The sequence below is a fragment of the Ischnura elegans genome, chromosome 1 (assembly GCF_921293095.1).
Source record: "Ischnura elegans chromosome 1, ioIscEleg1.1, whole genome shotgun sequence".
NCBI lineage: Eukaryota > Metazoa > Arthropoda > Insecta > Odonata > Coenagrionidae > Ischnura > Ischnura elegans.
In genome coordinates this window covers 53,462,320-53,485,157 of record NC_060246.1, presented here as the reverse complement: position 1 = coordinate 53,485,157, position 22,838 = coordinate 53,462,320, and the positions used below count along the sequence as shown (strand labels likewise).

General features: G+C 37.9%; 1 protein-coding gene across 2 annotated transcripts in view; it reads right to left on the bottom strand.

Moving 5' to 3' along the window:
• LOC124160729 overlaps window positions 1–22,838 on the bottom strand; it is a 60,206-nt gene that overhangs the window by 36,548 nt on the left and 820 nt on the right. Inside the window, exons 2-6 of one of the 2 annotated variants that reach the window (XM_046536731.1) lie at window positions 22,101–22,635; window positions 20,320–20,462; window positions 20,064–20,169; window positions 19,838–19,952; window positions 19,576–19,757 (exon numbers count right to left, since the gene is read on the bottom strand). In XM_046536731.1, the coding sequence (XP_046392687.1) occupies window positions 19,584–19,757; window positions 19,838–19,952; window positions 20,064–20,169; window positions 20,320–20,462; window positions 22,101–22,635 (1,073 nt within the window). In that variant the 3' untranslated portion in view covers window positions 19,576–19,583. Of the gene's footprint in view, window positions 1–19,535; window positions 19,758–19,837; window positions 19,953–20,063; window positions 20,170–20,319; window positions 20,463–22,100; window positions 22,636–22,838 lie in introns of those variants that run through there. The other variant, XM_046536722.1, reaches the window with a different exon arrangement.

The window sequence follows — 22,838 nt, the reverse complement described above, 5'->3', positions numbered from 1 at the left end:
ATAAATTCAAAAGAAAATACCAGATTGGCATTTAAAAAAGTACATTAAAAAGTAAAAATGAAAAAATCACGGTATCAATCTGCAATTATTCACTTGAATCCAAATTTTATTTTTAAACGTTTTTTCGCACAAATATCATTTTACATCGCCAACGCAAACATATGCGCAAAACGTTCAATGTATCTCTAAATTGACTGGTTGGGGTGTGTCAAATGACTAACCGATACGGCATTTGCAAACGCGCCTTCAGCGCGGCTATTAGATCGAAATTAAAAACATTCTCCAAAAGCGAAATAAAAATCACCATCTTCAGAAGGTTAAAGACCCAAACCGCAAGTTGAACCCCAAAAATTACCATGAGGACGAATATTATGGAAAAAGCACCTGAGGCAAATAGATGTCACGAAAAAATCCTCTATCCCTTTTTTTACCCACAATAATTACCATTAAAGAGACCAAAACGCTGTTTAGAAGTGCAGATAAGTAGCACAACTCATAGACCACTCAATGAATCCCGGGGCAGTAAAAAATCGAGGAAAAGCAGCCATCATTAAAATGTTGTAATCCGCCCACGGATTACGAACTCCGCCACTTAAAGAAGGGGATTCCGCCATGCACTCCGAAGTGATATCGTTAATTAGCCGCAAAGTGCACGCCAAAACATGGATAACGCGAGCAAAGGATGCCCATTGAGGAGGCGGAGCGTGGGTGGAGGAGGCATGGGCGCGAATACGGGAGGGGAAATATCACGAGAGAGATACCAAGAGAGGGGCGTGAGGGGAGGTTGAGGGGAATACAAATGGCGAGAGAGTTCATAACCTCTACCGGGTACACAAAAGCACTTATCCTTTTTATATCCCCCGCCCCTCTATGTAGCGACACACAATGAGGCCCCCGAGCGCCCCCACTCCCAAGCCAGAGCCTAATCGCCTCAACGAAAAAGACCTCGACAATTTCACAAAGAGAAATCCATCTACCGACAATGGCAACTTACCTTTAGCCCACTTCGCAGCTAAATCTCGCTGTGTTTACACCGGGGTAACCGCCGTTCTGGGGGAAGCCGGGTTTCTACGGGAATTTCTCTGATCGTCCAGGGAAATCAAACAATGTTTTTTTCTCTCGTGTTGCCCATAGTGTCAGGAGACGAAAATGGCTACGATAGATGGGAGATATTTAGATCAATTTAACGAAAACGCCCGCTGGAAACATCCTGAGCTGATGTAGTGCTACAGTTTTAGGTTAGTCTCGACAATGATGCAGGTACTGAAAAGTTAAAATGGGCTAAATATTATCATGGAAAACACTTTTTGAAGCGTAATAAAAAATCTACAGACAAAGTCGGCCCAACTCACTATTTCGGGCAGTCCTCCACGTAGTTTCATCCTCTAAATGAAGGTTCCGCCACCACTTGTCGCACCTGATACCTGTTAAAACGCTGGTGAAACTGTTGATTTTTACGATGAATCGTCGCAGAGGCCATCACGAAGTAAGACCTAAGTCAACTACACCACTCCCCTATTTCAATGGCTTGAACTTAAGCAGAAAAATAATACTTGCAAAAAGGACAGCATGAACGGCATCCTCTGACCACCACCGCGAGATTAAGCCGCAACGCCGCGGCCCGTCGCGAGTACAACTCCGATGACCTCCGGCATTGAGAAAGATGGGAGCGAGGACAGAGGAAAAGGCTTAGAGGAAGCGATTTGGTTGCTCTCAAGGCCACAGCAATTCTCCCCGGGAATTTCGCGTAGAAATCGATTTTTAACGCAAGCGGTGCGCTCAAGGGAAGATTGTGAGCATAGCCGTGAGTGCGGAGAATATTCCGAGAGCTTTGGAAATCTACTACTTAGAATCGGGGCTTTGAACTTAGCCGCCTGTAAGGACGTTCAGACTATTTACGGTATAATTATATAAAATCCATGTAACATCACATTCAGGACTTGAAATATTATTCATTGCCAGATCTTCACGCCATGGGGAAGAGTAAAAGAGCAATATTCCCTTACTGTTTTCATGCATCGCGTTGAATTATGAAAATAATTCTGTTAAATAACTAGCAAAATCAAAATAACTCAATCCACTACGGAGGCCAGTTCAGCCGTAAACAATTACCATACCGCAGCCATCAAAAGCAGCAAGGTCATTAAAAATGAGAGAACAAGATCTCTCTTATTCTAATATTTGAAGTAAAACGTCATCAAATAACACGAAGTTGCACCACAAAACATGAATTGAGCCACATCGATTGCTCACTGCAGTTCGTGCTCCACTCGATTATACTCAACCTAAGCATTCTCCAATTTAGAAGTCCATAAAAAGAGCAATTGATTTTTAGTTACATATCAGGGAGGGGTATTGCGTTCACTTCATTCGTTACTTGTATTGCAAGAAAAACATTACGGTTAACGCTAAAAATCAGAAAAAAAACGCAATTAGACACTTGAAACCCAAATATCCATTGAAGTTTACAATAATTAACTTCTGAATGTAGTTCCATTAGTAACTGAAGGAATGATCCAATCGCCAAAACCAAAGAGCAAAAGTACAAATCAAACCCGTAACAATTTTAATGCACTTTTTTAATGTAAGGAATTATAGATTATGAGGATGAGAAAAAGACGCGTTTATCTCCAATATATAAACATAATTCATTTACGTATGCATAGGCAAACATTAACTCTTTCCCAAAGTAAATTAGGTATAATTCCAACTGCTACAAATTAATATGAGTGAGACGTTGGACATTCTGAAAGGCGAGTTTAAATAGTAAAATCAGCGTGATGAGAAGATCTGGAGCATGCGATACATTTCAGGCTCGAAACCTATTTCAAACAAATACAACAACACCAACTATAGATCATTGATAAATATCGCGACACAGATATGTTACACATTATACAAAAGGAAATTTTAGTTGTATAACGTCATTTGCAATGTATCTACAGTATACCTACACACGTTTCCACCTAACTTAAAATTACTAACAAAATAATCAAAGGTACTACTGCATTTTTTAGTATTAGCTGATTTGGTGCTTCCTATTGCAATCATTCCCAAGTCAGCAAGTTCATTGGACCGAAAAATTGAAATTGCAGAGAAGAACAGAATCAATGGACATTTCGTCGCAAGCTCTGAAATATTTCGACCTTTTCCCCCGAATTTCTCCTCTTTACATGGTAAGTATAAGAGAAATGTAGTGATCCTGGAATCATACCGATTGAAAACGAATTCATGAGGCTTATTCGCCGATTCAACAACTATGCATCACATTTTACAAGCAACCCTGAACTGTCATTTGGTTATGCAGGTTATGTAGAAGTTCTCAAAACCAACAAGCCCACCGTGATTATACCAGCAGGCGATGCGGGTAATCTAGATGATTCGAATGGAGAAAGTCGCGGATCGCGTTGCCCAATCAAGCAACAATGCGGTCGAATCAGCGAGTCGAATTTCGAGCGACCGCAGCTGCATGTGTGAGCGCATGGAATATGCACGACGGGGTGCCTTTGACCGCCACGCGGCAGAATGACGCGCTGATCATCAACGCGACATTGATCCTTGAAGAGTGAAAAGAAAACGTGCTCCGCTTTCAGGGAAATATGACACGCCTTTGCACACCCAGAGTGACCACAAGGGGTATGGAATTATATTACACCAAATACATCAAATTTCGCTGACATTATCACCAGGAATTCCAACCCCATAGTTGAATGCAGGTGAACGTTGAGTTCAACCCGGACTAACACATTCCGGTGTCAATTCACGCGTCTATTCAGTATTGTATATGTTCTTTTCTTTAATCTACCACATAGTATTTTAACAAAGACCTAAGAGATAACAGCACCGCTACTTTTTCACTAGGAGTTATCAATAAAATCACCGTGATTTGGGCATGAAACGTCCCTAGGTCAGTGTTCCATATGGAACTCGAAGTTCCTAGCACAAGGACGTCACATATAAATATAGCGGAATCAGAAGAGTTTAAAAACAAAAAAAGGCATAATTGTTAAGAAGAGTTCAAAAACAAAACAAAATGCATATGTGGCAATTATTTCGCATTTTGTAGCTACCGAGAGCAGATAATACCTACTCTGTGCCTTCAAAAGCAATTAAGGAAAATTGAAAAAAAAGTCGGCGAAAATCTATGCCGCTACCGATCAAAACTAAATAATGCTGCCGGTAGCAATGCAACAACTAAGAAATGTAAAGCCATGTTTTCTTCCAGGAATTTCCAGCGATAAAATGTTTTGTATTTGCTAATGAGTACCTATGTTATGTTATATATCACCCTTAGTTCACCTGAATTAAACGAGGGGGAGGCCAGTACGGAGTGAAACGGTAAATGCTTCCAGTAAACTATCTTTAGACATTTTTAGTATTAGCAATAATACTTAACTGCGCCTCAATTAATCCGTAGACATCCTGACAATTGTTCACATAAGGTGAATTTAATGGCAGTGAGTGAATATTTCTTCGCTCTAACACGGAAAATTCTACCATACGATCAAAGTATAAAAAACTGTACAATATTCAGAACATATGTACTACACAGATAACTAGATAAAAACACTGATCGCAGGAGACCGTAACTTATATCTCAATTAATACTAACGGAACGGAAAATCATACGTAAGATTACAAAAACTGGACGAACCACGTTATCATTTACCCACGCAAAACACGGAGTTCTGATCGATACGCGAATAATATTCTCTTTGCCATACGATATAGACTGACTGACGACACAGACATAAAATATTGAATTACAAAGAGTAAAATACGGTGAGAAGCATGAAAAGTACTCGATAGTTGACGTCGTCAGGTTTTTTTTCGGATCCTACGATGCCCCGCATCAATTTGTGCAACAGGTGAGACCAACTGTACATACCCTTTCACAAAAATGCATTTTATTCCATAACTTCCACGCCAAATAATACGATATAGGAGCCACATTCGAAGTATTCCACAGGAGGACGAAGACTCAGAAAAACGATACCCTTGCGATACTTCGCAAATCTTGCTGTAAATGAAGATGAAAGCCAATCAAATTAAAATATACTTCCTCGCTCCAATGGATGAACCTCAATGAGTATTTTTACACGCTTAATGTGCAAACATCAATACCTAATCCGATGGCTTAAAAATAAAATATTAGGGGACACATATCGACTAATATCAAATAAAAGTATTAATCGAATCAGGGAGAAATTCATTACAGCCTCAAACTAAAAATATTCTTCCGTAGGACATTCGATTTTTGTCAGCAAATATTTCCCACGGTCTTCCTCACCGTGGCAGAGTTTTGAAAACGAAAAAAAAGAAAGATCGGACTCGATCGCTAGTTAAAAAAATATGTTCGGTGACCTATGGCTTTCATCTCGAGTAGATGAAAGCGATGAACAGTCGACGTGAAAGTGTTGAAAGCAGCCGCTATGCATAATGCTATGACTCAAGGGTCGTCGACCCATAGGGTCTTTCAGTTCGTTAAGAGCCAATTGGGGGGCGTAGATGCGCAAGGACCACTGAGAGAGCCAGGGAGCTCATAACGTGCTTGACATCGTCATCAATGGGTGAGAACATTAAAACACGTAGACGTGTATCACGTGTCAACTTTCTTAAAGCGACTTTCTCAACTGATCGATCATCGAAGACCGCAATGGCCTAAATGAAAACGAATAGCAGGAGTCAAAAGATAAAATTAGTTAAAAATTATGAAAAATAGTTGAGGAAAGATTTTAGTCCAACCTGACGGATAGCTTGGGTTCATTTCTTAGAATTCTCAGACGTTACACCGGATCAGACACTCAATCTCATCTAACCTCAGCCCTAAGGATGTCGCAAAGGAATGCAAAAGAAACGGAATCAGGCAGTGAGATGACTCTGGGTATAACTTAAGAAGAATTTCACCAAATAATGTTTTACGAATTAAATAACGTCATGTCATTGGGATGCAAAAGTAATGATCCTTGTTACAGCAAACAATCACTCAAACATACACATACGCAGGACACGTAACATTCCGACGGATCTCCTAAAACAGGGGGATAGGGTAGGAGGAGTGAATGAAAAAATGTGGAATTCAAAACAAGCTAATTCCATACGCCACGTGACTTACACAATTTGGGGTCATTTAAGCACCGAGAAAATCAATAATAGCATAAAAACCCTCTCGAGGGTTTCCTTGACGAATCAGGCGCGATGCGGAAAAGCTACGCCCTCAGAATAGTAATTTAGTAGTAAGGTGAGAAACTTGTGTGAATTCCATGCAAAAGGAAATCATTCCATCGACAAAACCAATAAATTTCTACGATTTAGGATACAATGGGGCAAAAATTGACCCCTGAAACAAAAACAGACAGGCGCAAGAAATGTAATAACATTCCGATGGAGCTCCTAATGATGACCAGGGTGACATTTATACTTTTTCGTTTTCTAATCAATAAAAGGCCTATTGATAAAAACTACCCCTAACTCAGGACTGCTACTTCACTTCTAGGTAACTTCTTTTCTCGTGGTTACCTGAAAGTTCAATCCAGCTGTTCCACAGCTCAGCAATTACAAGCGTGATCCGCCGTACATATGCGTGATACAGCCGTATCTTCCATATTTCCACTGACAACGGGTATCATAGGTTTTCGCCTTGTAAATCTTTAAAACATATAGTAGCAGCACAAATAAGTATCGACGTGATTGTCTGCAGCCTCTTCTAGATATAACTTAAATCATCTATTTAATATACTTCCCAAAGATAGTGAACAAATAGAGGTAAAAACATTACACCTGGAAATTGGATAATTTTAAAGAATAAAAAGGGCAAAAGTCATCACAAACACACGTTAATCCTGCATTAAAAGGTAAATAATAGATTAACATAACATGAAAAATAAGTAGCACTATAGAATACAGCTTGTTGCGATGAAAACAGAAAGATCAATATTTTGGCAACGAATGAACCAGCACGACCTACGAAATTATCTATCAAATATATAAGTTTATTTTTACCCTCTCCCTTTAAAAGCTAATTACTTTAATAACTAATTATATAATTAATGGATAACTGCAGAGAATTAAACAATCGCATGAATATGGGGAAGCCCTGCAAATGCATTCATTTTCCTCGGGAGCCGTGGATAGGAGACATAAAAGAAATAAACTTGCGTTTTATCGCAAAATCTGATGGAAGCAATTAGCAAAGACGAATACCGATTTATTCCATCATTTCGTATGAAAAAGATTAAACAATGATTTAATTGTGGCGTTTTGTTTCGAACATAAATCAAGGAAATATCTATAAGCCGGGTCAAGAAAATACAAGTTTTCCTTTTATAAAATTGCCAACATTCAGAAGCCCTATTACCTACCATTGATTGCAGACCCCAAGAATTTACAATATATCTACACAAATATCGTGACGCTATTTAATGGTGGATTTCTCCTTCACAGATGTCTATCATCATAGGAAAAATACAGGATCCTTAACTTTCCCTCGTTGTACATATTTTTTACTCACGTGTAAACGTCCGCAACTTAACACAGAAGTAAAATCTCATCATTCACGGTCCACGCTGAAACGCTTTGAGTCATTAAATGATAAAAGTAATGGCACTGAATCAGAAAATCCTGATATTACCGGATCTAAGACTTTAGGCTTTTGGGGGAGGTAAAAAAATCCAGCGAACACTTCGCATCTACGCAAAACAACGGAATTAGAATTGAGAATAAAACATCTGCCGACTTTTTCCACGCGCATGAAATAACGGAATAGATAAGTAAATAAAACGGCGTGATAAAGCGTAAAAGCGTCGGGCGTGTCCCCTACAAGAAATCCGACGCATGAAGAAGGAAGAACCCATGACCACTGCGCCTCCAACACCCCATCCCACCCGCCCTCCCAACTTCCTGGCGATTTTTTCCGAGCCTATCTCCTTCCATTGTTTCGGCGAGGTCATGCAAGAGGCAAAACGCAGAAAGCGAACCGCGAATGCGGGATGGTTGAGGCGACCGCCCGCCGCCGCGCAGTCCACTCCCGAGGATGCATTCTCCAGAGCGACACCTTCGAACACCGCGAAGGGAAAACTCAGCCGCAGTGACGACCACGCAAGAGGAGGACGTCGAGTGGGACGGTACAGAGGACAAGAGAACGCAGAAAGCAAGAGAACGAGTTACAATATAGGATTCTCAGGTCGGCTTCTAAATGTGCTGTCCCTCAAAGTGCCATAAAGTGAGTTTACGAAAGTCGTCACTAACGGTGCACACGGTTGACCGATCAGAATTTCACGGGAAAATATATTCTAATTAGAGCCGGTTAGCGAAATTTAGATTCTACATTATTTAATATTTGTAATTCTTTGTTTTCTTTCTCTTTAGTACCATTCATCGCCAGGGCAAACAATCTATTTCATTCACCGGAATAAATGGATCGCTGTGCCTTCACCGCCGCGCTGCATCTTTGAAAACCTATAGTAAAGCGAGTGAAGTGGCAGCATAAATCTACCTTCCACGAGATGGACTATAACCACCTCTATGTAGAAAAGATAGGTGTGCTCTGTATGACTTTAAGCCACCCTTTCTAAAAAGGCTGCAAAAGCACGACCTGTCGTCGGGAGTGACAAGGAATATGGAAGAAAGACTCATTCCCTTCAAGACGAGACGTGCCAAAGCTTCTTCAAAACATTTGTGAAAGAAACAAATCCACTCCAAATTTTCAGTAGTACTAAGTATAATAGGAGCATTCTCAATCTTTTTCATTTAGATTTTTTTTTAACAAAGAAGCTTCACCAGTCATTCCCAAAATCCACCACGTTGGAGATTTCAAAAAACGAAACCTGGAGAAGTATATAAAATTGGAAAAGGCTAGGATGTAGTAACTCCATTCAACGGGGAATGCTTTCCGAGTCCAGTGGACAAATTAATTTATGAAGTTAATACAAGGCTTAAAAAAGAGCCGAATATGTTTAATTTTGCCATGACCAAATACTAAAGGAGACAAGAGAATGTTATTGATGTTCGTTCCCACCATCTTTTGACAATTAGACAATCTTCAAGTAAATAAGTTAAAACCCTTTGTGGAAGAAGTGAATTTAAAACTTAATTGACTTCGCACAATAAAAGCAAGGGGATACAAGAGTCAATAATAAATAATAAATTATTAGTCATAAATAAATTAATTTAATTTAAAAAATAAGAAACCCACTTAATAAATTTTAATTTATAATTCATTACACTGCAAAAACTATCACATACAAAAGAGAAAGATGCTAAAATATCATCAATCAAGTATTAAAATTTATGGTAGCAAAATTACGCCGCTGACTAGTGGTGATCAATTTTCACATAAAAATATTTAAAAAAAACAGGAATTCCGATCAAGAGCCCATATATTTGCAAGTGCAATTCTTTCATCCGGGTGGATCAAATTCGAGGAAAAGCGAGCCCATTTTCGGGTTGGCAGTCGAGATAGCCGTAAAACCTTAATTATATACCAAAATTACTTACGTGGACAAAAAATACAATTTCCAGGCAAAAGGGAAGAGGCAACCCAAAATAGGAATTCTACCCAGACTATTAGAAAAAGAAAGAAAATTCATGAGGAATACGTAGCACGTTCATAGCCCGTTCCCGCCTTCACCTAACCGGGACCTAAGTTAATGATAAGCCTTCCTTGAGATAGGCCTCTGCCTCCACGGGAGCACCCCGACGACGATTACGACGAAACCTAGGGGAGGCTCGACGATGGAGAAAAACGCGCTCGCTAACCAGATCGATACATTACACGGTAATATTTCAGCTCGGATGTTATCCTCCGACCCATACCCGAATTCCCCTCCCGTTCCTCCCCACTCCTTCCCAGCCCCATCCCACGTCTCCCTCAAAGACTCCCAACTCCTCCTGCTCCTCCAACCGAAATGGCCCCTTCTCTCCAGCTGCAAAAACTCAGGATGACACTTGGCTTCGCGGCCGGTGGAAAAGGGCGCCGCCCGCCCGCCACACCTACCATTCATGCTTTCCTGCCCGCCACCAACAGACTACGAAAACCACACACCACCGACCACCCTCGCCAGCTCCATGTCCGTATCATAGTCCCAAACGTCATTCCTCCAAGCCCATATTAAGCGGGCACATACTCTCCGACTTGTTACGTACAAAGGTGACCACTCAAATATCACGCTTAAATTCCGCGACTTTCCCAGACTATCAAGATTTCTTTAACAATTTTCCAGACTGCTTGGTATTATACATACTTTCCGCATAAATTATCTTTAAAAATGATATAAAATCTGTTCAGACGCAGTTAAATTTAACCTTTAATAAAGTAAAAATATAATAAAAATATTGTTACATATGTGGATCAACATTGGGATGGCATTTCAAGAGTGGAATATTCAAATACCTATCAATGATCCATGACTTTCGGGGGACGATGTAATCCCCAGATTACCCAAAGGACACCTTGAAGAACGTTTGGAGAAGACTGATGATCAATACAAGTCGTCAGGGGCAATAAGTATGTTAATTATCGAAGGATTTCAGTCACCTAGGTTTAATGGAGGCTCATAGAGCCTAAAACCGAGACAAAATGCGCTTCCACTCCATTCTCTAATTTCAACTAGTGCCCCTTATATATCGCGAAATCGAGTCAGTAGAATCCTAAGAATGGCGAATGAGATTTTTATGGAAGATTAAAAAAAAACTGGTCCATGTTAAAATTAAAAACGATGGCAATTTCAATGGAATTTAAAAAGAAATATTTTTAAAAACTTTAACATCGACCATGGTTAGTTTTAAAACGCAATGACATATAACTTTTGTTTAATATAAAAATAACATATAAAGTTTGCTTTTAATATGAATTTGAAGTGAAGAATTTACACAATACAAGCCTGATACACTCTATGACTGATACCTTTCACACACTGATAGCTATACAGAGTTCTGAGCCCCAGCTCTGAGCCATAGAAGCCTTCGTGCGAGTGGGTGGGTATACTGAGAATAAAAGGAAAATTTTACACAACAAGAGGCCAGGAAAAAAGTAGAAAGAGGCTCAGAGCGCCGCGGCGACTTCATTTGCCTTGGCTTCACAATAACCACCCCATGGTCCAGAGCATAATTATCCACCATATAGAAAGAGGAGAGCCCCTGTGAAGCCCTCACGACAGATTGAATCCCGACTTATCCCCTACCGTCGGGATTCGACCTCGGACAATCAAGATGCAAACTGAGATTTGTAGTCTTTACACAAAGACAATTGCATATAAAAAGGAGATGAGTTCGTAACGCTAGCGTTCACCTGGACGGGCTAACTACAGAAACACGGGGTTTCATCACTACAGGAGAATCTTAAGCTGTTTACGATGCAATTCATTCCTCCGGATCTAGTTACTCGCACCCGGAATGATCACATCTCTCGAAATAAGACCCTTCAAGTTTCGTTTATAGCAGGCTTTTATGACACCGGGTATCTCTCCAACCCTTATTCTCAAACGCTTCCCTAGGATGCCAATGACGTAAGCTGTCTGTAGCCTCCTCCAAATAACCAAACAACAACCCTCCCGCGTCAAGAATACTTATCAACTAACTAGAGTCCAGCCCCTGGGGTGGCGAACTAATTAGAGATCGGTGAGGGATGCTGTGTGGGAAAAAAGACTGAGAAATTCTCGATTTTTGCTGTGATTAAGATCCTTAGCAAGATTTGCTAACCGCAGGCCACTCAAATTGCCATTACTACGAGGTAAACCAGTACTGTTTGGCGCCATGATTTTTAGTATCTGGAACTCAACACACGTCAGCTCCACACAGTCAATTTTCAATGGGACATTGGTGAAATAGCATACGGAGGTTAATTCCTGGGTGGAGGAGTTTCTATTCGTTCAAGATTTACATCTTGTGCTTGAGAAAGAAATTAAAAGTGCTAAATGCTTCATGGTTTGCGCGTTGACCTCACATATCATTCAAATCTCAGAGAATTTCATATGATGCTGTTAATTTTTCACATTCATGGCATATATTTGCTGCTGCAAAGGATTACCAATCACAATCAGGATTGCAATCAACATATCAGAATAATAACCATATCATAAAATTATAAAAATAATGGTAAGCTGATTGCCTTCCATGAATTTTGAGATGGTGGAGTATCTCATCCATCATACATTACTTACTCTCTTCTGATGCCAGTGTGTTATGCATATAATTTAACTTCATGCCTGATGAATTACATACTCAAAAGATTAACTAGCACAAAATATGACAACACATTATCAATCAAGATACACAAAGGACAATGATAAACATATAACCAGAATGAAAAGAGATAAACTAAAGTCTTCTAAAATCAATTTTTGGTCCTTAACCTAGAGGTTCCTCGTTTGAATCCTGCCCAAGTAAGCCCAACAGGTTAGTTGAATGAATGACGATAGAGTCTCACATTTGCTTCTTTTAAAAAAGGCATTAAAAGTGCTTTAGAAATAGATAGACCTAAGAACAGATTAAGTAGTATCATGAAACAATTACATTTTTAGGCCTCAATTTTTATGAATTCTGTGGCACAATATAGCCACATGAATTTGATATTCCTGCCATGAAGAAACTGATTTTAAATCAATAGCAATAATTCATATACTTAGTGATATGTTACCTGTTTCTTGACTAGCGTATAGAGTGCTGATTCTATCACAAAAAATAAATCAGCTTCCTTTTCATGCATTACATTTCTAGAATTCTTTTAAACATTTAATGGAAGAACGATCATCTGATAATCAACAGTTATGTTCGTCATTTCCGAAAATCATTTACCTCAGGAAGTCCTTTGCAAAAAATAAAGCAGTCTAAACACAAAATTTGCAAATAACTTTGACACCGATTAAATGCAAAGGCTTTATTAATATCCCCATTCATGATTCGTATGTGACAATTTTAAGACTATCAAACAGTCAGTCATGACAATCATAATTTATATCATAAAAAATAACATAGCCACAACTCAAAAACCAAAATATATACCAGCATGGAATGAAAATAATATTTAGGTATATTTTATAAGCTTAGATGGTGCAAAAAATATAACTAGAACACCTTAATGGAGACTATTGCCAGTCATAATTACAAAATTAATATTATTCTTCTAGCTACTTGACTGTTTCCTGATTTATCAAGAAACAGCTAAGTAGCTAAAAGATTTTTTGGGGGTGCAGCCTTTAGTTTACAGCTGGTAGTCAGATACAGATACAGTGTTATCCTATCTAGGCAGCATGAATATAAAAACTATTATTGCATAAAGCCTGGGTATAAGCATCATCAAATTTTGAAAAATAGAAAAATATAGAGGACAAAAGAAAGAGCAGTCCAGAATATTCCACCATGACCCACCATGCTTCCCATTCCCTTCTCTCTACCCCATCATGAAGATATAAATAGAAGCTTAACATTCCAAAAAACATCAACCCAGAAGACATCTCCCGCAAGAAAAGAAACACAAAAATATTTTATAATGAAAAAGCAGGCTACCCCAAAAACATTAGAAGTGAAATATAAGAATTTACAATTGAAACAAGGTTTAGTCGAATGATTATCTGTTTATGGATATTCTGTTCACTCCATAAAAATCTTAGTCCCTCACATTATTTTCGGGAACAAAGAAGAAATTTTGGACTTGAAAAACATGTTGTACCCGCAAAGCCAGTCTATAAGATAGTTCCCTCAAAGCCTGTCTAAAAGAATCAAATAAAAGCACATCCCTACAAAAACTAACATGACAGAGGCGGACAAAATCATGAATACAGTGTTGAAGTGAATGCAAGCATAATTAAGTATCTTATGATATGACCGCTAGATGCACAATCACTTTTCAAGTGATGATAGGATAAATCATTACAAGCTGTTTACACGTCCATTATGAATATTAGAGATTTATGTTTTGGCTATATTTTCAGTAGATAAACTGTAGAATCAATATGATAAGCAAAGAATATTAGATGGAACATTTGATGGACAAAACGTGTTCTAAAAAAACATCAAAGGCAAAATGGTGGAAAAGAAAACAAGACAGTAATGTGCCTGAAGCAGCTGTGAAAAGTGACACATGGGTGTTATGAAAAGACATAGTCCAAAGGACTTGACTTATATATATTGCCAATCCATTTTTAACTATGGGATTTTAAATATATAAAGCTGTATTTTTAACTATATTTTCCATATAGCTACAAACTTTGTGTTACAGAAAAATTGCTTTATTGAAGGGCATTCGAAAACAAACCAGGATTAATGAAATTAAGCTATGTGTTATGAATATCCAATATCTAATAAAATATTTATTATTCCACCTTTAAAATCTAGTTAAAGTGAATTAGTCGATTCCAACTTGAGAGGCAATGAAATGAGATAAGAATGTACAATGCATACGCTATTCCACATATATCCTTCACTGATAGCCACTAAACTTCACACCAGAAATTAATAAATCATAAAATTCATCATGGCAAGGGTTCTGGATTCACGCAAGAAAATCAAATCTAAGCTATAATTCAACGAAAAAAAACTGAATCCACATAAAATACTGTAGAATTTTTAAGGAAGAAAATTAAGGCAAACATATTGAAATTTTAATCTCTACGATCCTTTTCAAATATCTTTGCAACTGGCCCAGCCATGCAGGCTCGGAATGTTTTGAGCAGCATCATGGCAGGAGGTGGGATCTGCTGGACTAGGGATGAGAGATGGGGACAGAGAAAGGCAGGTTGTGCCATGTTTTCTTAAAAGCCTTTGCCAGTGTATCGAAATGAAAAACTTCTTCCCACTTGGGAACACAGCTAACTTACGCACGAAGAGTACACCACGGAGGTCTCAAAGTGACTGAATTTCCCTGAGTCTAGGGTCAACAAATTGCATTACATGTACTTAGTTGGTTTTCAAGAAGTCACGTGACCTCCCGTCTCACCTCCCAAAAAAACTTGGGCCTGCCTCTCGGTCACACATATTTGATATGCACTCTAGAAGTGATTAGTATAGCAAAATCACAATTAAAAATAGCAAAAATAATCATAAGTCCACCTGCCATTATGAAAAATTTTGAAGAATTTATTGGATGAATACCATACTCAAATAAAATATTAATGTTTGAAACCAATTTTTTTAAGCTCCTTTCTCCTACACACCAACTAAGAAGCTATGAATATTTAAAAAGCTAGTCACCTAGAATAAATGATAAAAATATATTGCAAAATTCAAGTTGACAGAGAATTAGTTAAATAAAAGGTGAACCAATTTCTGAGCAGATTAAGATTTGCCATCAGAGAATATGATTGCTTGAAAATTGCCAGTCAACAGCATCAATATCAGTTTTCCATCAAACAGAGAGAACACTACCTAGGGAGATTTAATACTAAAAAAACATCAAAATACATTTCAAAACATTAACAAACAACACTAACCAAAAAATACTACCACTAAGCACTCGCATTCACTCAACCTTCATTTCACAATCAGCCAACACCTAAGACAAGACAGAGAACTACAGGAAGTAAATGTCCTATACAATTGAAATGAAATAAAAATGACTGGCTCTATTAGCACCTCATTGTGTCCTTCATTTCAAGAAACCCTTCAATAATGTCACTTCTTCTCACGCTACAGCCCATACTTCTGAATAAAATATTATTTTATGGAATGAGGCTAACATAACCTACTTCATGAAGTTATAATTACCCAGAATGTGCAACAGGAAACTGTTACTGATGATGGAATAAGATATTTCTTGTTTTTTTTCTAAGCACTCATCTGAATAAGACAGATAGAATGAATAATCGATTGCCATTTGCACAGAAACTAATGACAAAATTGGCATTTTTAAAGTAATTTACAGGACCAACTTTGACATGAGTTCATATTTCCAATTCGAGGGAAAACAATATTCCTTGTGGAGTTGATGAACACAGTATAAGAATACACAAGCTAGGTATTTATTTAATAAATCACACCAGAAATTACCACTCACACAGCATTTTATAAAGTGTCGTCCAAAAATGATGAATCTGCTTTCATCAATGGTGCCAAAAAGGTGTGCAAATAGCAGAAACTATGTCTAGGGTTCGATTTTTGTATAATACTCGACAAAAATATTAACACTACATCAATAACACTAATAAGCATTCAGCATGTATATAGATGCACCCTACCACAGACTGAAGGTCATTACCTAGCGATAGACATACTACGTATGCAATGTGTTGAAAAAACTGAGCACCAAATGGTATACTATCAAATGATAATGACTTCAAACTTAAAATCTGATCTGATGCCTTAAGAAGCAAATTCATTTCAATAAGAAGAGGATAATCAGGCTTTGCAATGAATTTTAATAAATTTAATTCGAAATGGCAATGTCACTAAAAAATTGCCAAATTCAGTTGCATTTATCACACAATAATAGAGTCAACATGCGTAAAACCAAGAGACATTGGTGTATAAATCACCTAAACAGTGCAATAGCAATATCTTTACATCTTTGACTGGATTTGAAACACTATAAAAACCAGTCAAACACAAAGAAAACACTTTCTTTATCAACCCAATTTTCAAATATGTACACCATTAATTCAGGAAATGTCACCGCACATAACCACCAAATTTATATTAATTCATTCTTGACTCATATAGCCTATCATTAACAGCCAAGACAGAAATACTGAGTGTATTGAAAGAAATATTATAGGTACCTTTGGAATCCATGTATTACTACAAGGAATAAAACAGCACTAGGAACACTTCAGCAATTGAAACACTCCAGGAAATAAAACATGCCTTAGAAAATCTAAGCAAAAGATAGTAAATCCCTAGGTATTATCAAAACCTGCAAAATAAAGTAACTGTTCTACAATTGTGACATATTTCCTCAACTAGTCAAGATATTTCCTAAGCTCAGCGACATAGTTAAATTGGTTCATATTTCAGACTTACGCAGCCAACATTTTCTGTATATTTTAGCCCAATGAAAATACAAACAATTACATTGATCAAATACATGCAAAGCAACCAACTAATTCTAGAGTAGAGAGCAGATATATCACTGGCAAGCAACAATAAATATTACATGAAAACAGTTCACAGTTAAGTCAAGTCCTCACACTTTCTACGGACCGTGAATGTTACCAAGCACAATCTTAGGTAAATATTTTCTCCCTGAACCGCATGCTTAAAATACTGTTTAAAAACATTTTTCAGACAAGACTAAAATAGGTGAGCAAGACAGAAAGGGTAATATAAAATCTTTACAGATAACCATTTGGTAAAACGATAAATTATTTCTTAGAAAAACTGATCTAGCTAACTTTACTTTCTAATAAATAACAATGAAAATTGAATCATTTATCGCTCGTGTATTGTAACATTAGGAATGTAATAACAAAAAGTGTTATAAATAAAATGACTGGTAACTAGCTTATACTTGACAGAAGCAATCATTAAGCTGGCAGAAGAATAAATTAAATTGATTGATATCGATGACATAAATGAATCAAAACGAAAATGACTTACAAACAGCTAGAGTTTAACTCTTAAACATAATTTCTCCTCAAAATTAAAACTTTTATTTGAACACACAACAAGAAGTAATATAAATGCACAGCACTTGCAATTAGGAGAGGAAAGTTTTCCTCTAAATAACACCAAACAGGCAAGTACCATTTAATTCAAGAAAATATTGTGTGAGTAATGCATTAATTTAATAACTCCCTTTATTAGGAGTTTTAGAGGTAAGAATCTTGTATGCTGTTTTTGCATTCATATGAATGTACCAAAAACTAATTTCACCACTGCATTACAGGTGAAAATTATCTGGCCCAGTGGAAACATAATTCGCTCAAAACTACAAAAATAACTTCAACAAACTAATTGAAAGCAAATATTAACATTGAATAAGCACTAAGCAAAGTACATTATTCCCAGATGAAAGCACTAAGCACTGTACCTATTTGCAATATGGAAAAAGTAATTCAAAACCAGTGAACTAGGCTGCAATGCACACAAAAGCTAAGACTTTGCAGAACAATAAAATATGAATGATGAAAATCATAAAACATATTACTTTCAGGAAAAATAATTCTCAGGCTTTAACTCATGCCAAAGCAATATTTGTGTCCCGGCTGGTTCCAGCTTATATCGAACAAAAAAACTGCAGAGAAAGAAGGAAATGAATCTCATACTTTTAAGAAGAATACTTTATGCAATTCGAGGTAAAACATCAGGATATAGCATCGGGCGTGGAGCAATGTCAACAAAACATCTAGTGTGGCATGCTACTGGCCATGTTTAACGGAATTAGCAATTCATATCACGCTTTTTAAATTATAGAAATCAAATTCATTATGAAACAACAAATCATCAAACACAAAGAATTGCATCACTCCTGAATGGAGGTAAGTACAAACTTAAGACTGACACTTCACACCAATCAAATACAAATATTAGATACTCACAACTCCAAACAACAGAATCACAAACAGCAAACGTATAAGTAATAAAGAAGCCTTAACAGCTACCAAAAGGTAAAATACTCATACGTGATAACGATAATCATTATACCTAGTAGGGGCAACGAAAACACACGATGAATTTATGAATTAACATAATCACGACCAGATAGAAAAGATAATATTACTCTAAGAAGTTCCAATATAGCCAATGCATTTCTAACCGACAAGTTACTAGGATGCCATCAAATCTATCACTTCATAGACGCTAGAATCCTGATGAACGAAATAGGGTGCGGACAATAACATTAAAACATTTCTTAATACATGTTAGAATGAATAAATATGAGCCATCATCTGAACAATAATCCCGTAAAAAATACCTCGCACAATTTTATCAATGAAGGGCAGTGTTATTCACATTTGTTCGAATCACAATTTTGTAAACTTACCTGTTCTCCCAGGCTTGTCTTCTGTGTTGTTAGCAGAAGTTAATCCTTGGTAATTTCACAGTGGTTCATTGCGATACAATTATAAATCCCGAGAACACTCATTTGTCCAAGCTGATTACACAAAATTTTTAAACATCCATCACAATCACGAATTCTGAACGACGAATGTACTTCCCGCACACGAAGTAATGCTTGGCTGCATTTCATTCCTTCAGGCAGTTCCCGCTAGCTGTCGCGATTATTAAAACCCGATTGAGCTTGTTTACGTATAAAAAGCCATCCATTTTGCCGTAGTGAAAGAAAAGGTTCTGCAATTTCTACAAAGGATTTGGACTGTAAGTTCGGACAGACGAAGTTTCAAGCGACGTATCGTAGACAAAAATGTTTGTTTACAAATTGTCAGTGTTTCTTTATCGCCCCCGTATTTCCTCTTTGGAGCAAATTGCCGATGCCGGTACTACTTCTTTTTCCAGTTGATCAAGTAATTTTCTGATTTTAGATTACAGGATGAGCCTTGAATTGCTCGAATAGTTATATTTTTGGTTCTTCTTTTGCTAAGATTAGTTATGTTGCCGTCATTCTGTTTCATTTTCTATTGTCCGAGGAATTAAGTACACGACCCTTAATGACACAGTTTTCCTTTATTTCACGAAGTACCTTACCTTCATGGCTACAGTAGTATTCTTTCACTTGGCTTTGATCCTCCGTGAAATGACAAGACGTTTCCTATGCTCCATAACGTAAATACTATTTGCGTTAAACCTTGCGGATAACGTGTCTTGGATTTGGCCCCGTTCACTAATCCTGACACATCAGGTTCTTTCTCTGCGTCCTTGCACTGCACCTAGATTCGTGAAGTGCCGAATAAAGTTTAAATTTCCTTTATCACAAACTTATCAATTAATATATAAACCTATTTCTTACCGATAAAACACTTCCGACCACCTCCCTCACCAGATCTTTAACTATACGGGCTTCATGAAGGGAACATCGAACCGCAGTTTTGATATAAAAACAATTAGCTACTTTGACGTATTCGCTGAAATCAAATAAAGAATGATTTTTTTAAGAAAATGGCTGAAATTTAGTTATGCGTGAGAAGCTTCATAACTGTCATTTACAAGCTTTATCATGATTTGATGTCCCGCACCTGCAAACATCATCTTCTTTATTTCCCTCACTCCAGCCAGCCGGTCCCACACAGTCCATATAATCTTCTCCGATACCACGATAGCAGCTTACGTATTTTAAATATTCTGAGGAAAAAAGTTTCCCCAATTTGAAAAAAGACACTGAACGTAAAATTCATTTCTGATTATGATAGTTATCTTCCTATTATGTGTATTTCATATCTTAAATGTGTACGTACAGCATGTCAGAGAAAAACGTAATATAGAGCGTCCTACCTGATCGGAATATTTCCTCTTGGCAAACTTTGCTATTCAGCAGCCGAACCCCATGAATTAGTTGGCTGTATATTTTTTCTCCCTTGGTGACATCACAAGTTGTCATGAAGTGCTCTGCAGTGGACAACCCCGATGATAGTTTCCTAAAAATTGATGAACAATATCACACTAAAATCATACTTCGCTCTACTGGTATGTTCAGTAGTAATTTATCTCTGCTGGATTACCAATGATCGAAGTGTCAAAAATATGTGATATACCATGCGAACCCATGATTAAGCAGAACCGTCCAGGGGTAGATTGTGAAGAATCTCTGAAATTAGCCACGAAAGAGAGGGAGGCATGGACTCGGGTCCACACATGTCCCTAAACAGCCCGGCCAAGGAGTAAAATTTAAACATTAAAATGTCAGTAATATGTGGAGAGGAGTTTTTGAAAATGAAATTTCAGAAAGAGGTACTTAAATCACTTTTCACCTTCTTCTCAGTATTAATTTGTGATTAAAATTATGTATGTTCATCCGGTAAAAATTTCCTGAGTGTTATGCGTAAATAGGACCAAAAAATGAAATAAAATACCAGCACAGCAAGTCAGACTCACCTTCGTATTCATCAACTCATCAACTATCGTTTCGAAACGGTATAAATCCAAGGATCCGTAGCAGTAGGAAAATAATACTTCCACTAAATTGGATGGCTTGAGCGAGGCCGAAGTGACACATATTTTAACTTTTTTAAACTCAGTCTCTTATTTGTGATTTCCATTTGAGATTTTTTATTTTTACTCATAATTTTAAATAATATCCTGTTAAAAGTCCAAGTGCTTATTATGTGTCATCTTAACAACATTTAGCGTAAATATTATGAATTAACTCTCAAATATATTTACCCGGGGAGAAAATTTATGAAATGTTTGCTCTCTCTGGATTTACGGACTTTCGAGGGATTTAACATCTACCGGCTTCTCTGGTTAACATTTTAGAATCGCGACGTACTAAATGACGGCCGCATAGAAGGTGGTGGAGCTTGGCCCTTGTTTCAGGAAGACTCACAGGGGCCTTGTGAAAACATTCTCAAACATTTTATGAGTGGAGGAGGTGACTAATAATAGCCCTGAAGAAAACAATGAATCAGGCCCGGCAATGCACGGCCCTGTACTGTAAGACTACTTAGAGGAACTGCTTTCTTCGTCGGGGTATTATTTTATCCGGATCCCAATCCAATGTGGGTCAACGAATACGGAGTGGCCAGCGGACCAAATGGTGATCTATAGGATTAAGATAGGTGAGTTCCGTGTCAATCACGATTATGAATAGAGGTAAGGAATGACTTGACAGCGTAGAAGATGGGGGACCAGAGGCGTCCTAACCCGCGCTACTTCGCTCGTGAGCGCTGTATTCGTTTGAACATGCATAAGCTGAGCGCCCACCGAAAGAGACGAAATGATAATTATCCCGTACAGTGGCGTAACTAGGAATATGCTATGGGGGGAGATGGAGTGGTCTTGATGGAGGTCTCCCCCCCCCCCCCCAGGCAACGGGGGATCCGGGAAAATTTTAAAAATATGGCTCATCCCAATGACTCAAATGACTTACTGTCATGATATGAATAAATGATCTTTAACTTGGAGCAGATGCAGTTATTAAATGTCAAAACTAGACAAGAGTTTAATTTTTTTCTCTGAGGCTTTGGGGGGGATCTATCCCCTCTTCCCCTCCATAGTTACGCTTCTAATCCCTTAAATAGTCCCTATTTAACATACTTCAAGAACGAAAAGTATACCTGCACAGGCGTCTGTTCTCGGTCTCAATGGCGCGAACCACAGCACCTTCGGGATTTATCGTGCGAAGTTCCTTCATCAGCTTCATTATTTGATCATCAGCGCAGGAGGGGAGGTTAGTCTGGGTTTCATCAGGAGATTTCCCTTTCTCGGGATTTTTTTCTACTTCAATCTTAGCTTTGGAGTCTTGCTTCGTATCTGTTTGCGTGCTTGTCTTGGTATCATCGTGACGCATCACCTCGTCTTTAATGGTCACGTCTCCTACCTTTTTCGCTTTAGCTTGTTGAGCGTCGCTCCCCTCTACTGACTCGTCCATACTCTCTGGCTCAGCATCACTATCTTCATACTCCGGAGGTTCCTCCTCTCCATTCACGGTCACACTCTTCTCAGAGCCTGTAGAAGTCGAATTACCTCCGTTCGCATTCGTATCTTCCACTTGCAAGTCGTCTTGATCATCCAGAATTTCCTTCGAGATGATTTTCGCATCCTCGAATGCTATTGCTTGGTTGCTCAAGTCCGAGCCTGATATGACAGCAGCTTGGAAGTCCGGAGTTGCAACGCGATTTGATATTTGATAGAGGAGAAAAATAATGTTACATAATGATATTGGAATAGTTTTATTCTGGAGGCATGAATGACACCAGAGATATAAAAGGGTTTATCGTAGGTAGAATGTATGAACCAACAGATGATTGGTGGAGACGACCTTGAATAAGAATGTTTTGCTCTCTATTTAACTA